Source organism: Anthonomus grandis, chromosome 5 (genome assembly GCF_022605725.1).
Source record: "Anthonomus grandis grandis chromosome 5, icAntGran1.3, whole genome shotgun sequence".
Taxonomy (NCBI): domain Eukaryota; kingdom Metazoa; phylum Arthropoda; class Insecta; order Coleoptera; family Curculionidae; genus Anthonomus; species Anthonomus grandis.
Genome location: NC_065550.1, coordinates 5827779 through 5845273, shown reverse-complemented (window position 1 = coordinate 5845273; position 17495 = coordinate 5827779). Strand labels below are relative to the sequence as shown.

The following is a 17495-nucleotide window of genomic DNA, read 5'->3' as shown; positions in this document are numbered from 1 at the left end:
AATTATTAGTAATTATAGACCCTTAGCTTTAACCAGTAATCTTTCAAAAATCATAGAGAAATGCATGAAACTTCGATCGGCAGCGCCAAGCTGCAGCTGGCAGTGTGCCGAACGGGGCAGCCCAAGGTCGGTTTTACTGACGAACAGCTGCTACAATTCGTGGACTCGGTGACTGAGGCCATACTGCGGACTTCGTCCGGCAGTGAGGCACAGTCACTGCAATTCCATCCACCGCGGCGGATCAGGAACCACATTCTGTTAACGGCTGCGAACCAGGAAAGTCTGGAGTGGCTCCGTCGGGCTCTCCCAAGTCTTTCCCCTTGGGAGGGGGTCACGCTGACAACAGTGGATCCCTCCACGCTTCGCTTACGCCGGGCCATCTTAAGGATCCCGGGTATTAGACATAAGTCTGACAAGGACACCCTGAGGCTTGTGGAGCTTGAAAATCCTGAATTCCCGCGCTCCCAGTGGAGAGTGTGGGAGCGCAAGGAAGAGGATAAGAACCCCAGGCTGGTGGTGGGGGTGGATGAGGGATCGGCCAAAACGATAAGGGAGAGACAGGGCTCGCTATTTTATAGCATCACCAGGGCCTCTATCTCCCTTATCGAGAGCAAGAAAGCGGCTAATAACACCAGGGTGGCTACTTCCACAGTGGCCCCTGGGTCCTCGGCCGCCGACTTAGAAAAGGCCACTACTGCTAACACCGCAGCTTACGAGGGGCCAGGGCTATCCGTAGACGATGGCCCTTCCAGCTCCAAGGACTAAGCGTGCTGGCAGTCACCTATCCCCACACCATACACTATGCCTTTAACATTTCTGCAGGCGAATCTACAGCATGGAAGAGCGTCCACCGCTGTTCTGTGCAAAAGGCTCACTGAGCTCCATATCGACGTCGCCTTATTACAGGAGCCCTGGACTTACCAGGACTTTTGTGTTAAAGGCCTGGGTTTAACTGGCGGCACAATACATAGACAGGTACCTTGTGAGAATCCCCGCGAAATCATCCTTACTAGGAATGTGCGGTGCTTTCTCCTCTCAGGTTTCTGTACAAGGGACCTTGTAGCCGTCAAACTGTCAATGGACACGGGAAAGGATCTGGTAGTCTGCTCTGCCGACTTTCCCATCGAAATTGAGTCACTCCCCCCGGCCGTCACTGCGGTGGTCAAATACTGTGAAGACTTGGGTCTCCCGCTTCTCATGGGCTGCGATTCACATCACGGCCTTTGGGGATGCGGAGATGAGAACCTAAGGGACCGCTTCCTGGTTGACTTCCTGTGCTCAAATGGCCTAGAACTACTCAACCGAGGCAGTGTCCCAACTTTCTACTGCAATAGGGGTCAATCAATTATTGACCTTACTATCTGTTCACCTAGTACTGTGAACCTTTTAAGCTCATGGAGACTGTCCCTTGAGGACACAATGCCGGACCACAGGCACATTCTTTTTGAATTAAAGAAGCAGGCTTGGTGCGATACCCCAGCCTACAGAAACCCAAGGTGCACTGACTGGGACCACTTTCGAGAGGAACTAGTCGGTGGTCTTGCGGACATGCCGGCAAGGTACACACTTCCGGCCGACACAGAGATCGGGACTGTCAACCTGACTCGTGCGATAGTCGCGGCATTCGAGGGCAGCTGTCCCCTCAGACGGAGACCCGCCAATGCCAAGAATGCCTGGTGGAACAGGAACACGGAAAAGCACCGTGACACTATGCGTCGGCTCCTTCGCAGGGCTGAGCGCACTAAGCTTGCCACTGACTGGGATGCGTCCCACGCAGCTCAAAGGCAATACAAAAACACACTCAGGGACTCCAAAAGACAGTGCTGGAGGCGGTTCTGCGATGACGTTGAAAACACACTCTCCGCAGCACGACTGTGCAAAGTACTGTCCAAGGAACCTGGAACTAAATTGGGGTCGCTGTCACTTCCAGATAACGGCTTTACTACCAATGAGCTGGAGTCACTGGAGGTCATGCTGCGCACTCACTTCCCACACTCCAACTCATCTCGCGATCCTCCTAGCTGTTCTCGGGCTCTATACTATACACACAGGCCTACGCTGATGATCTGGTAATCCTTTGCCCAGGGAAAGACGCCGTCTCAATACGGGGCCCTATGATGAGAGCCCTGCGTATGGTGGACATATGGTGCCTCTCGGGGGTGTCTCAGGATTAACCCCAAAAAAGTAGAGCTCCTACTATTCACGAGGAGACGTAACTTTGGCACGCCCCCTGTTATATCTCTAGGTGGCCTGCAGCTGCATTACTCCAGGACAGTTCGATTTCTGGGAATCAAGTTGGATCCCAAACTCTCCTGGCACGATCATGCAGACACCAGAATGAAGAAGGCCACCTACGCGCTAGGGGCCTGCAGGCGGGCTTTCGGCAATACCTGGGGTCTGTCTCCTAAGATCCTCCACTGGATCTACTCGCGCATTGTGAGACCTCTTCTCACATACGGGGCTATCGTTTGGTGGCCATGTACGGAGAAAGCGAAAATTCGTGCTCAACTGGACAGAGTCCAACGTCTTGCATGTCTCAGCATAACGGGTTCCATGCGGACGGCGCCAACTAGAGCGCTTGAGACTCTGCTGAGCCTTCCGCCTCTGGACCTCGTTGTGGAATTCGAGGCAATGAGGACTACGTATAGGCTATACGTCCTCGGCGAACTACGTGCTGGCGAGACCGGTCACGCAAAAATTTGGTCACGGGCCATACAGGAATGTCCTCTCCTTCTGATGGGCAGTGACTGCATGGCTCCAGTGACTGTGGACTGCGAGGGATTCGTGACGCACATTGCAGGCAGAGAGGAGTGGCAGCATTCCAACAGACCTGCATTGCTAAATAGGGGACCATCTGGTACACAGATGGCTCCAGAATGAATAACAGAGCTGGATCAGGGCTTATTGGTAGGATCCCACATACCAGTAGGGCATACTCCCTGGGGGAGCACGCCACTGTCTTCCAGGCCGAAGTATTCGCTGTATTAAGATGCGGACAGAAAATCCTTAGCTGCGGACACCGCAATACAGTCGTATCAATATGCTCGGAAAACAGAGCTGCCATTAAGGCTATCACAGCCGCAAAGGTAAGCTCCAAGCTTGTACTAGAGTGCATAAAAGTCCTGAAAAAACTGGTACAGGTTGGATGCAGGGTATAGCTTGTCTGGATACCTGGCCACGCAGGCCATGCAGGTAAGGAGGAAGCGGATTCTCTTGCCAGACTGGGATCCGCGAATGTGCCGATGGGGCCGGAACCCATAGTTGGTATTGTCAAAAGCGTTGCGGTCGCGTCAATAAAGGGTCTGCTGGACAAGTGGACCCACCGAAGATGGACTGAGTCCCCTGGTATGGGACAGGCCAAAGCGCACATAGGTGGGCCCTCTGCCTGTCTCACCAAAAATCTACTACCTCTAAAAAGACGCGAAATTCGGCTAGTGACAGGTCTTTTAACCGGTCACTGGCACTTAAGAAGCCATCTCCATACTATTGGTATTGCGGACAACCCGGAATGCTGATAATGCTGTGAGGAGGATGAAACCGTTGACCATGTAGTCGGGGAGTGCCCAGCACTCACGCGCGCCAGGTTCAGATACTTGGGTAAGCTACCGAGCGACTTTAAGTCCTTCAGACCAGAGAGCCTTATCGGTTTCTCTAAGGCCGTTGGGCTCTGGTACCCCCGGTGGGGCATGACGGGTCCATCAGGAGACCTATATGCACAACTGCCTTGGCAGCTCACTGTTTCGTCAATTCAATTCATGCATGAAACTTAGACTTAACGAGTTTTTAGAAAAAATTATTTTTTTTCAAAATTTTAATTTGGATTTAAACAAAATAAAAGTACAGAAGATGCGGTGAAAAGCATTTAAAGACATGTTTAAAATTTTTGGAGTACCAAATCGAATTATTAGCGATCGCGGTAAAGCTTTTACTTCAAAAGGTTTTTCGCGTTTTGTTGAACAGTACGGTTCTCAACATCATTTAAATGCCGTCGTTTTACCTAGGGGAAACGGCCAAGTTGAACGGTACAACCGTGTAGAAAACCGTGTTCTAATAACCGATTCTTTAGCGTGAATGGGGGGTAATAAAAATAATAACGACTGGGATGACAACATTACCGATTTACAGCTGGGTTTAAATAGCACCCTTAATAAAGCAATTGGCGTATCACCGAGCGAGGCTCTAATGGGTTTTCAAGTTTCAGGTACCAAGATTTTATTAGTTGAAGAGGAACCGCTGGATGTGACAGCTATCCGAGCGGAAATGTTAAGACTCGCCGAGAATCATCAGGCTCAGCAAAAACGCCGATTTGACTCCAAGAGGATTCCGGGACATCAGTATGTGGAGGGTGATTTAGTGCTGTTGCGACTTACAGCGTCTCCAAATACTGGGACCAGCAGGAAACTCTTGCCCAAGTGGCGAGGACCTTACAGGATCAGCAAAGTCCTGGAGCACGATCGGTATGAAGTGACCGACATACCTGGAGCTGTACGATCACGCATTCCGTATAAGGGCGTGGCAGGGTTGGAAAATATGAAACTCTGGATAAGATTCGGTATTGAATCTTAGAGTAGGTATTGGCGCGGTTGCAGAGCTCTGTGGGGAGCCATCTGCAGGTGTAATTCCTGGTACTTTTGGTCTTCCCTGGTGCGCCTTTAACATACTAGCGCTAGTATTCTTTTGTTATTATTAGATTTAAGTACCTAACGTTTTAATATTTGGTATTGGCCTTTGTTTTACCCCATTTATTTTTTTTTAAATACTTAACCTTGTGTATGCATACACCGTGTTACCCAAATTTAATGTTTTCTTAGGTATTAGGTTTCACGGGATGTTCGACTCCATGACTGCTAAGCTGTTGATTTTCTCAGTTTGTTTTTATAAAATTTTGTTTTCTTTAATGCCTGTTTTTATTTAAATTCTTATACGTATTTCTTTTCCTTAGCAAAGTCGACTTGGATCGAAATGAATTTTAGGCGTGAGTGCGTGAGGACACGCCATAGTCAGGAAAGGCCGTGTAAGAAATATGCCGAATCACGTCTCGGATCACGTGCATATAGCCTGGCTTGGTACCGTCGTCATCGTGGTCCAGGTCAATGGCATATTATGAAAGGGAATATCGATCTCAGCATAATTTCGGAAAAGGAAATACACGCGGGCATTGAAGGGACAGATTGGCTTTGACTATTGAAAGTTTAAGTCGATCCCGGTGACTTTTATATTTTGTTTGCTTTTGTTCATTTAATTTTTAAATCTTAAATTGTAATTAAAATAGTTACTTTTTTTTTTAAAGTTGGGTTTTATTTTTCTATATTTCTGACACAATAATAGGTACTTATCTTTTTCTATTTCCTTGAACTTGTTGTAATCTTGCAGTTGACAGTTGGTTTTGAATATCAAAATTTGGCTTGTCAAAGCTTCTTAAGAAACCTATACATTTTTCAATGGCTGTTCTGTGGTAGGCATTATTTTGATGGGTTTCTAAGCAACCATCCTTGCCAAGTAGTTTATCAAATTTTTTAAAAGCTTTTTCAACCAAAAAGTTTGCCTTCATCACACACCAGCTTTCACCTACAACTTCAGGTGCAAAAAGGGGCAAAATTGACAAAATAGGCCTTGTTGACTAGAAGAATAAAGTTGCCAAGAATATTTCTCCAAATGACTATAATTTAAGTACCTTTTGATTAGTTTTTATGCAACTTTCTCTGAATATGGAAAAGTATAGTTTTTTAGAGGAACGAAAAGATTTTGCAACAATTCTTTGTTTATGAAGTCAGTTAAACGTGCTTTCAAACTTTCAACAGATCAATTCAAAATATTAAAACTTGAGGTAATGTAATTGATGAATGAATACTATGTTTTAAAGCAAAATTGACAGATGAAAATTTCAAGATGGCTGCTGGGCGCCATTGGAGTGACACTAATCCTCACGTCGGAAAAGTCATACTCAATATCCGGAAAAAATAAACGTTTGGACAGGGATATTGGGAAACCATATTGTGGGGCCGCTATTCATCGAACAAAATTTAGTAGAGGAACTGTATTTGGATATGCTGGTAAATACTATTGACCCTCCAATCACCGAAATTGTCGAAACGAAGCCTAATGAATTCAATATGGATATTGTAATTCAGCATGATGGAGTTCCACCACACTGCTCCAGACAAGTTTGATACTATTTAGATAACAATTTCCCCGGTCGTTGGATTGGGCGTCGAGAACCTGTGGAATGGCCAGCTTGCTCGCCAGATTTGACACCTCTAGACTTTTTTTATGGGGCTATTTGAAGCAAAAGGTGTACGAAACTGAACCTGCTTCAGTATTGGATTTACGACAGGTTTTAACGTATATTTGTAGAAATAGCGATGTTAGTGTATTTGAAAATGTTCGGTGTGAAATTTCGGACCGACTGTTCTTGTGTCAAGAAGTTCAAGACAACTATTTCCAGAATCTTCTCAATTAAACTCAATGTATTTATTCGATATATCAAGTTAAATGAATGTATTCAGGTAATTACTAAATATACCACCATTTTGTAGTAGGTAAAGATATTGAATTTATATTCTAGGGTTATAAAGTACTCGTCAGGAGCTTCAAAATGATTTATCACAAGAGCACCATTTCCATTTAATTTTTTTTTCCATTTTTCCAAGATGGCGCCCAGCAGCGATCTTGAGATTTTCATGTGTCAATTTTGCTTTAAAACATAGTATTCATTGATTGCATTACCTCGAGTTTAAATATTTTGAATTGATCCGTTCAAAAAATAAACAGGGGGGAGGGGCATTAAAGAAAAGCACTGTATAGTGCAATATCATTGACATTCTGAGTTACAGATGAGTCGATTTTTGTCGTTTTTTCAAGGGTCGCAGGGTCTGTTTCACTGGTTCTCGTAGTTTGCATCAACGGTAAACTATAACTTGAAGAGGAATGTGTGTTTTCACTGTGTTCATTATTAGATGTTATAGGGTTCAGTCGCTTTTTAAAAAAAATCCATAGTTTTTTTGTTTCTTACTGGAAGGTTCCATCATTCAAAAATATACTAAAATAAAATAGAAAATTACAGTTAGTACTAACAAAATTTAATCAAGAGGTAAAGAATTAAATATTTATATAAATACTTACACGATTTAATCTTAATAATATACCTAGTAGTTTATACTAATATTTTACTCGGGATACAAGTATAGAATTTACCAAGATTACAGAATACAGCCAGATTATAGTCTAAAACCTAAATGTTAGTTCTGCTAGTTGGTTTAATACTTTTATTATATAGTTACAATTTGGTTTTATTCATACAAACTAATACATACAATACATAAAACTAATACATTAGTTTGTATTAGATTTAGTTGTTAGACGTGGTAACGTTGGATCGGCTGTAAATGACGGGCAGTGACAGAACCAACGCGATGTGTCAACGGGCTCTTCGATAAATTGTATAATTTAAAAAGTAAAAACGAGTTGCAGCGACCAAAGTAGCTTGCATCTCAAGAACCCAATGATCAAACACTAAATACCTCACTAATGGAGACGTTTGAAAGTGTGAAACTTATCCAGTCCAATAATAAATAGACGGTTTTCGAAACCATTAAAAAATATCACCGGTAACCAGTGTAACCACAAATTGACATGTATGACATTTGAAGTGTCATTTATCGTATATCCTTAGAACATTGAAAGGCCTTTCAATGTTCTAAGCGTTTATCACTATCGGCACCGTCCGCTATCTGACGGACAATAGGCATAGCCACAAACATAGCGAAACGCATGCGCAGGGCCGTTCTGACCCGGGGGTGCGGGGCACCCGGGCGGCAGGTGAGAGGGGCGGCGGAAGCCTCCCAAAAAAAATCAATAAATATTTTTTTAATCAATATTTTTAAAATTTAATAATTTGTTTCAAAAACTATTATACACATATTATTTTAAAATATTATACATATGTAAATATTATTAATTATTAATTAATGTATTAAAGTTACTTTATAACATTCTAAATATTATTAGTTATATTTCCGATTCAAATTTAATAGGTATACCTAGATATACGCTCCAGTCCGCTTCAGGTCGCAACGAGTTGGAAAATATATGTCGCGACGAAGATTTTTCAGGAAAATACTTGTCTGTGGTCAAGGCATATAAATGCGTGCAGTGCGTGCACTTGTTTCATTCTAAATTTTAAGCGTCTAGCCTGTAGTCGTGTAAATCGTAACGTTATTAAAAGCTTTTGTTTAATATTGTGGTAAAACAGACAGTAAAAATTAAAAAGGTAAGTTTCTACACATACGTTAATTTGATTAAATTTTTTTTTGAGCTGTCATATAAAATTTAAATATCGTTTTTATATTTTTGAAATATATAGGATGTTTGTAAAATGGGTCGCCAAACGGAAATGGTGGATGATTGAACCTACTGCCTATTTATAATGCATAATATTTTTTTATTTTTCCTGAAATTTAAGGAGTTCTTTTCCCTTTTTTAGATACCTATTACTCCTATTAGAAATCTCCCAATTTTACTCTTGAGATTTTTAAAATTTTTGTTAGCACAATTAATTTTATTTTAAAAAGTAATGTTGACTTATTTATAGTCAAATAATATAATAACTAAAAAAATATATAATTAATTTTAAACTTGAGGAAACAATGAAAAAATGAAATGCGTTATGAATAATAATAATAATAATAATAATAATAATAATAATAATAATAATAATAATAATAATAATAATAATAATAATAATATATATTTTTTATTTGCAAAACATAACTACATAAAAAAAGAGAAAGAAATACACATTTATTATTTTATGCAAAAATAAAAGGCTGACAAATTCAGAATTCTGCCAAGGCAGATTCTGGTCTTTAACATTGTGGCCAAAACTTTAAAAAACTAACTAGAAAAAAAAAGTAGAAACGCTTGTAACAGACTAAGTTTAATTATACACACCTACCCAAAAAATTTAAAACATTAACATTAACATAGTACCTCTCACAAAAAAAAAAGAAAAACACGCACATTAGTTACCCACACTAAACACAAATTTTCAGTCTCCACCCATACCCAAACCATAGATAAACAGTTTATAGGGGTTAATGACCCAAACTAACAATATTGACCCTTCAATATTTTACGCAGACAGCTGCTGACTCATCAGACGCACAGGGCTGGGATTCTAAAATCACGATTCGACACGATTACTCGATATGACTGATTCTAAATAAAATTTTCAGTCGTGAGCGTCTTGCGGATTGCCTATTTTTTAACAATTTGTCGACGACACGCTTGAATATATCGTACATACCAGACGATATAGCTTCTTCCTTTCTTAATACATGCATAATGTAACAGCATCCTTTTTTAAACGTATTTGTTTCATTTATTATTTACCAATAGTCATACCAGGCATTTCTAGTTATTATAAATATTATCTATGATACCAGGTTTTCATTAGTATATCAAAAAGCTTTCTTAAACACAATAACTAATAGATTTAATTCAACCCTATTTTCCACAACCTTCTGTTAATAATAGAGGCAGAGGAAATAGAGTTACCATTGAATGGGCAGTTTTAGTACATATATCAAGATTTTATGCCACATGCATTGGACAAGATTTTAAATTTGAAATTAGCGAAACTACTACAAGTCATTGGATCCATAAAGTTACTGAAATTATTGACATTCACCTTGCTAACCAATTCATTAATTTTTCAAATATAAGAGATTAGAGAAATTATTAAATTAACATTTATAGAGAGATCCAATTTCCCTGGTGTTCTAGGTCCTATTGATTGCACACATGTTGCCATATTAAAACGTTTAAACATACCAAAAGTGGATGAAGACAACAAGTTTAATTTTATCATTTTCCAATGGATAGTGGTGGTTTTAAACGACATTTTTTTATTTTAAAGAAATAATATAGGCATATATTTAAATAAAAAAACATGAAGGCGAAAAAAATTAACAAAATAAATGAAAATTCTTAGTGTTTATCAATAGAAAAGACTTGAATTGACGTTTCCATCGGTCAAATATTAGAGAAAATAACAAATATATACCAAGAAACCTAAATCAAATCGAATAAAACGAGTTTAGCCGATGATTGAAATTTAGAATCACCCTTCTCGTCACGACTGAGTCGCGACCGAATTTGAAGTCGTGATCGTATCGAGATCGAGTCGTGATTTTAGAATCCCAGCGTATCATTCCCCTGCGAAAAGTCTGAACAGACACCAAACCCAACTCAAAATTTATGCCCAAAGCGTTCATCTGATATGCAAAATTATAGGAAAAGGACCTTTTAAATAATTGAGTCTTATGTCTTGGAATATGAATTGTGTTTCTTCTTAAGCCCAAATGGTGAACATCATTTCTAAAAGTAATCTTAAAATATAGGTAAGGTGAACTGCGGTATTTAAGAATTTTATAAAAAAAAATAAGTGAATGAGCAACCGTACGATTTTGCATATTTAACCACCCCAGCTCGGAAAGTCTATGGGAAACGCGAATATGTCTGCGTATGCTAAAAATTAGGCGAATACATGAGTTCTGAAGCTTTTGCAATCAACACCTGTTATTATAGTCTAGGCACCAACCGTAAACAACATCGCAATAATTGCATTGTGACAGCACTAAAGAGTCACACAACATTTTTTAAATATCTTTACTTAGATAATGCCTATGCAAGTAAATTAATCTTAAAGCAAAATACCCTTTTTTTAGAACATTAGAAACGTGTTGATGAAATCGCAAATCACTATCCACTATTAAGCCCAAACTTTTGCAATTATCTACAACAGGAATATTAGCATCACCCATCTTAATATTAATAGTGTTGCTGTTTAAAATATGGTTAATTTTTTGCTTATTACCAATAAACATTACAGACGACTTAGAAGGATTTGATTTTAGAAAATGCTTTGAAGAAATATCACATATGGCTTGTAAGTCTTGATTAATTTTTGCTTCCGCATTTTTAGCATCTTCTGGCAGAAAAGAGTAATACAACTGAGCATCGTCGGTATAAAAATGGTAAAGGCAGTTTTTTAAATAAAAATAAAATCTAAAAGTATAAATAATAAAAAATAAGGGTCCTAAAATACCACCCTGAGGCACGCCATTATCAACTTCCAAGGGTTCAGATATAGCCAGTAGTCGCACTCATCCACTAATTCCGTTTGGCTACTCACCTTTCAAATATTAGTTATTTGCTTAACAAAAAAGTAGCATTTAATCTTAATATTTATTTTTTTTAAATTTGAAACGTTAAAAATATATCTCTTTATTCATTCAGGCAAAATATAGAATAATTTGGATTTATTTTAATTTTGGATTTGTTTTATTATAGATGTAATATGATAATCGAAAAAAGCTTTCTGGAGTACAGTACAGAAAACGAAAGCGTGAAAAAGAAGAATTAACTAAAAAGGCTTGCAGGTCACTCCAAGTGTTTTTAATCCCAACAAGATCACATGACAAACCATCAAGTTCCCAAGCCCGAGATGAAAATGTGACGGAGACTATATGTATAATGGTCAATAGCGGAGAAGAGAAGGAGAACTCATCGAATACTAAAACTATAGTGGAAGGTGATGTTTTATTAGCAGAACAAGGATCTGAAGTAAGCTTTGAAAATATTAATGTCTATAAGGATCCTGACTATTGGCCAAATGTTTTATTGGATAAAATTTAATTAACTCTGATAGAGTTAGGGCCTACGCAACTAACGGAGGCTGATATGACGTTTCCTTTAAATAAAGACAAAAGAGGATTCTCATCTATTTATTATTAAAAAAAAAAATGTGTAATGGAGAAATAATTCCGAGGGTTTGGCTAGTATATTCTAAATCAAAAGATTGTGTATATTGTTTTCCTTGCAAAATATTTGAAACTTTTTCTGGTGGTAGTGGTTTGGTTGAGGGTTATAACGATTGGAGACATTTAAGTCAACTTATAGAAAGACATGAAAAGTCAAAGGGGCATATTTGTAATATAAAATCTTGGCTTGATTTAAAACAATCAATTTCTTTTAAAACGACAACTGATTCAATAAACGAGAAATTAATAAACATGAAAAAAGATAACCCATATATGGGTTTCTGTTTTGAAAATTATAATGTATGTTGTCTTAGCTGTTTTTAGCCGGTGAAAATTTGAGTTTTAGAGGTGAAAATAACAAGATATACGTGCAACAAAACGGAAACTTTTTAAAATTAATCGAAACAATTGCCAATTTTAATGAAACAATATGCGATCACATTAACAGGATTAAAAGAACTCCATCAAATATGCCTCATTATTTAGGTGTTCATATTCAAAATGAATTAATTTTCCTTCTGGGAGAGCAAATAAGACATGACATTATATCTATGTTAAATGCTAGTAAATATTTTTCAATTATTTTGGATACGACTCCTGACGTGAGTCATCAAGACCAACTAACTATTGTAATAATGTTTGTTTTATTAAATAATACATCAAAGCAAATCGAAATTAGAGAGAATTTTTTGGGATTCATTTCAATATCAGTATTGCAGCATAGTTAAAGATCTTGGTATCTCGTTTGATGTTCATTTAAACTTTAATGCACACATAAACAATATTGTTCTCAAATCCTCTAAGAATCTGGGTTTTGTACTAAGGAACTGTAAAGAATTTTCTATAGAGACCTGTAAGAGGTTATACATGTCATTGGTTGTTTCATTGCTGGAAGATGGCTCAGTGATATGGTCGCCCTTTTACATGAATAATTGCTTGTCCTTGGAAAGAGTTCAGAACAAATTTATTAGGTTTTGTCTCTATAAACTTCGAATAAGAATTCCGGATGATCATGTTTATGATATTGTTTTAGAAATGCTTGGTATGAAGACATTGAGACAAAGACGGATATATGCAGATTTAATTTTTTTGTATAAATTATTGAATGGTCAGATAATTTGTCCAGAACTTCTGATGACAATACAATTTAATATTCCATCTAGGAATTTAATGCAGTATCGTGTCTTTTCATTACCATTTCATAGCGCCAATTATGCATTACATGCTCCTATTGAAAGAACTCTAAGAATTGTCAATACTAGGGCGGTTGAAATTTTGGGCATTTCCTTATCTAGATTTAAGAGTCAAATAAGAGAAATTGTTTAATTTTTTTTTTTTTAGTGCAATACTGAATATTATACTTTAGTAGGGTATGTTTTTAGTATTTTTAGAATTCTGTTATATTGATTTAAGTTATAAAACTATTTTCGGTATTTTACATTTATAAGTAGGCTTTATTACTGCTTAATACTTAGTATTTTACTGTTAAGTATGGTTAGGTTCAATTGATTTTGTATTTAATAAATAAATATCAGATTCGACAGGACAAGGCTTAACTAATGTTTTATTGGATTTTTTGGAGACTCACAACATTTTTTTAGGCGATTTAAGAGGTCAGGGATATGATAATGGAGCGAATATGAAGGGTCGCAATAATGGTTCACAAAAAAAAATTATTGAATTGAACCCTAGAGCTTTTTACGTGGCTTGTGCAGCCCATAGCTTAAATTTAGTTGTTAATGACGCTGCAAAAGCATCAAGTTTCTTTGCTATTGTGCAGGGACTTTACGTTTTTTTCTCCGCATCAACTAAACGTTGGCAAGTTTTAAAAGATGAAATCCCAACGTTAACACTAAAACCTCTTTCTAGTACTAGATGGGAAAGCAAAATAGATGCTCTGAAAGTTCTTAGACATAATTTAGGAAAAATATATGACGCTTTATTTGCACTTTACTCTGATAATAACAGGGACTGCGATACCAAAACTATGGCTAATTCATTACTCTTAAAAATTAAGTCGTTTAAATTTATTTGTTCCATTATTTTATGGTATAATGTGTTAACAAAAATTAATATTGCAAGTAAAGTGATGCAGGAATCCGATGTTGCCCTACCTAATATTATTTTAATCTTAAAACAGACTAAAACATATATATCTAGTATTAGATCAGATGAAGGTTTCACTGATATTTTAGAGGAGGCCAAAAAAGTTGCCGAAGATATTGATTGCGATCCTTCGTTTCCTCCGATTAATATTGTTAGACCCCGAACAAAAAAGCGTTTATTTGACTATGAGTGTGTAGACGAGGCCACTAAAAATCAAGTTGATCAGTTTAAAATTAATATTTATTTTGTTATATTAGATACTACATTTATTACATATTAAAATTGGAAGATTCGAGCAAATGGAGCAACATGATACGTTGTTTAATTTTCTTAACAACCTACATAGCTTTCTCCAAACAGAAAAATCAATTAGGTTTGCAAAATGTGAAGCTCTTGAGAAAATTTTATATGATCCATCAAAAAATGAAAAAGATATTTTAGCTCAAGATTTATCTGATGAAATTGATAATGTTGCATCCTATATTTCCCCTGAAATGAATGCCTTAAATGTTCTTACCTACCTATTTGTAAATAACCTCATCTATGTTTTTCCCAATTTAGTAATTTCCGTTAGAATTTTCTTAACATTACCTGTCACAGTAGCTAGTGGAGAAAGAAGCTTTTCTAAACTCAAAATAATAAAAAAATATTTGCGATCCACAATGGGTCAAGAGAGGCTTTCTGACTTATCAATAATTAGTATTGAAAAAGAAATTGCAGAAAATATAGATGTGTCTAACATTGTTAAAACATTTGCATTCAAAAAAGCGAGAAAAGCAAACTTTGTAAAATCATTGGATATGTTAGATACCTGCCCCTTTATGTATACATATACATATTATAAAGTGCGTGTTGCGTATGTAAATAATATGTATGTATGTATTTAATTACAACTTATTTGTAAATACATTACATTACAAATAAATTACACTTACATTACAAATAAATTCACAAGTAAATAAAATTATGATGTGTTTATGTTTCTAAAATGTTGTTTTTTTTTTAACGTTAAATTATTTCATTTATTTTAATAGTTAAGTTATTTACTTACAAATGTTTATCAAAGGCCGGATTCGGTGGGGTAAAGGAGGGGCGGCAAAATTTTTTTAGCACCCGGGCGGCAGATACCCTAGGAACGGCCCTGACTGTACGTACTATACATTCATGTCATCACTTCATCACTCTAATAGTCAAATGTTCAAATTGAAAAAAAAAACGAGCCGACAACGTTGCTTTATTAAGAAACGACAGACGTCACAATCACATGATTTTCCTCTCACTTTACTTCTAGCGCATAGTGACATTTCTTGCTTCTTGTATCTTGTGTGTGACAACAAAGATGACAGCCAAGAAGCTGGAGGTTTCCATGTGAGTTTCCTGAAAAGAAAATAATACAACATCCACACGCTGTCCCTGTTTTTCATGTTATAGTGTGATCAGTTCAATGTGATTTTGCCAGTGATAAACATTTTAGTTGCTGTCGTTCATCAACCAGTCTAGTGCTTTATAAAATAGTTTCGTGAGTGTAGTAGTTGAGCGTTTATACCTTTTTTCCTCTTTTTAGTATCAAGGGGTGACCACTTATGCAGTTATAAATGTTGTTTCAAAACCCTTAAAAGGTTTATTATTTACTGATTGAAAGTTATTTCCTTTTTGGGCCAATTTGGACAGGTATTTATGGGCTTAACTTATTTATATTGTATATAAAGTTTTATTCTTTATTGAGGTTTATGTCTAATGTGAAACACAAACTTTTAACCACAGATATAATTTGAAGCTTTTTGAACAGAGATAAACCTAATTTCAGATTTGAGTCTTCTTAGGAATTTTGAAACATAAAATCAAACCAAAGTATTTTTCATAAACAAAACTAGAGCAGTCTTATGGTTGGAACAAACCTTTGGTGCGACACTCAAATCAGAAAACAGTTTTACCACTAACTGAAACTCTGTATTTTATTCTTGACCCAGGGTTCACTAACAATGTTAGTATTTTTAAAAGACAATTAAAACTTTATATATTTATTTATTTATTTATTTTACGGGATCAACCCCATTACAACAGTAAATTAAATACAAAATCAATTGAACCTAACCATACTTAACAGTAAAATACTAACTATTAAGCAGTAATAAAGCCTACTTATAAATGTAAAATACCGAAAATAGTTTTATAACTTAAATAAATATAACAGAATTCTAAAAATACTAAAAACATACCCTGCTAAAGTATAATATTCAGTATTGCACTAAAAAAAAAAAAAAAAATTAAACAATTTCTCTTATTTGACTCTTAAATGTAGATAAGGAAATGCCCAAAATTTCAACCTCCCTAGTATTGACAATTCTTAGAGTTCTTTCAATAGGAGCATGTAATGCATAATTGGCGCTATGAAATGGTAATGAAAAGACACGATACTGCCTTAAATTCCTAGATGGAATATTAAATTGTATTGTCATCAGAAGTTCTGGACAAATTATCTGACCATTCAATAATTTATACAAAAAAATTAAATCTGCATATATCCGTCTTTGTCTCAATGTCTTCATATCAAGCATTTCTAAAACAATATCATAAACATGATCATCCGGAATTCTTATTCGAAGTTTATAGAGACAAAACCTAATAAATTTGTTCTGAACTCTTTCCAAGGACAAGCAATTATTCATGTAAAAGGGCGACCATATAACTGAGCCATATTCCAGCAATGAAACAACCAATGACATGTATAACCTCTTACAGGTCTCTATAGAAAATTCTTTACAGTTCCTTAGTACAAAACCCAGATTCTTAGAGGATTTGAGAACAATATTGTTTATGTGTGCATTAAAGTTTAAATGAACATCAAACGAGATACCAAGATCTTTAACTATGCTGCAATATTGAAGTGTACTTCCTTGAATGTTATATGAAGTGACAACCTTTTTAGTACGCTTGAGAAAACTTATATAATTGCATTTGCTTACATTCAAAAACAAATTGTTGTTAACACACCACTCATTCAATCTATCCAAACCACTTTGCAACAAAATCTGATCAAGTATTGATAAAATCTCTCTAAAAAACTTCAAATCATCAAATAAAAGGAAGTCACTGTTCTCAAAACAGGCACCAATATCATTCACAAAAATATTAAAGAGCAAAGGTGAACAGTGCCCACCTTGTGGAACACCTGAAGTGACATTAATATAGCTTGATCTTGCACTACCTATTCGTGCCTGCTGGGTCCTCCCTGACAGGGAATTTACAAACCAATTCACCATAAGATTAGAAAATCCAAAAATATCCAATTTTTTTGCCAAAATACTATGGTCAACTCTGTCGAACGCCTTGGAGAAGTCGGTGTAGATTACATCCATCTGACATCCCCTCTCCAAGGCATTCAACAGATTCTGCTGAAACACTAACAAATTAGTCACAGTAGACTTTCCAGAAATAAATCCTTGTTGTTCCCTAAGTAACAACTCTTTACAATAAAAATATAATTGATCATAGATAAGACTGTCCAGGAGCTTCAGAACAGCTGATTGTATACAAACACTTCTGTAATTCTCGATTTTGCTATTG

The 17495-nt window shown here is 36.6% G+C and overlaps 1 protein-coding gene across 7 annotated transcripts in view; it reads left to right on the top strand.

Annotated features, from left to right (window-relative positions):
• Positions 1 to 17495, top strand: part of LOC126736903 (lysM and putative peptidoglycan-binding domain-containing protein 2) — a 103403-nt gene that overhangs the window by 3428 nt on the left and 82480 nt on the right. For 3 of the 7 annotated variants that reach the window (XM_050441532.1, XM_050441533.1, XM_050441531.1), the window contains exon 1: positions 15194 to 15296. The exons of 1 other annotated variant lie outside the window; for it this stretch is intronic. In XM_050441532.1, coding sequence (XP_050297489.1) covers positions 15268 to 15296 — 29 coding nt within the window. In that variant the 5' untranslated portion in view covers positions 15194 to 15267. Of the gene's footprint in view, positions 1 to 15191; positions 15448 to 15498; positions 15600 to 17495 lie in introns of those variants that run through there. 3 more of the 7 variants (XM_050441527.1, XM_050441528.1, XM_050441529.1) reach the window with 3 other exon arrangements.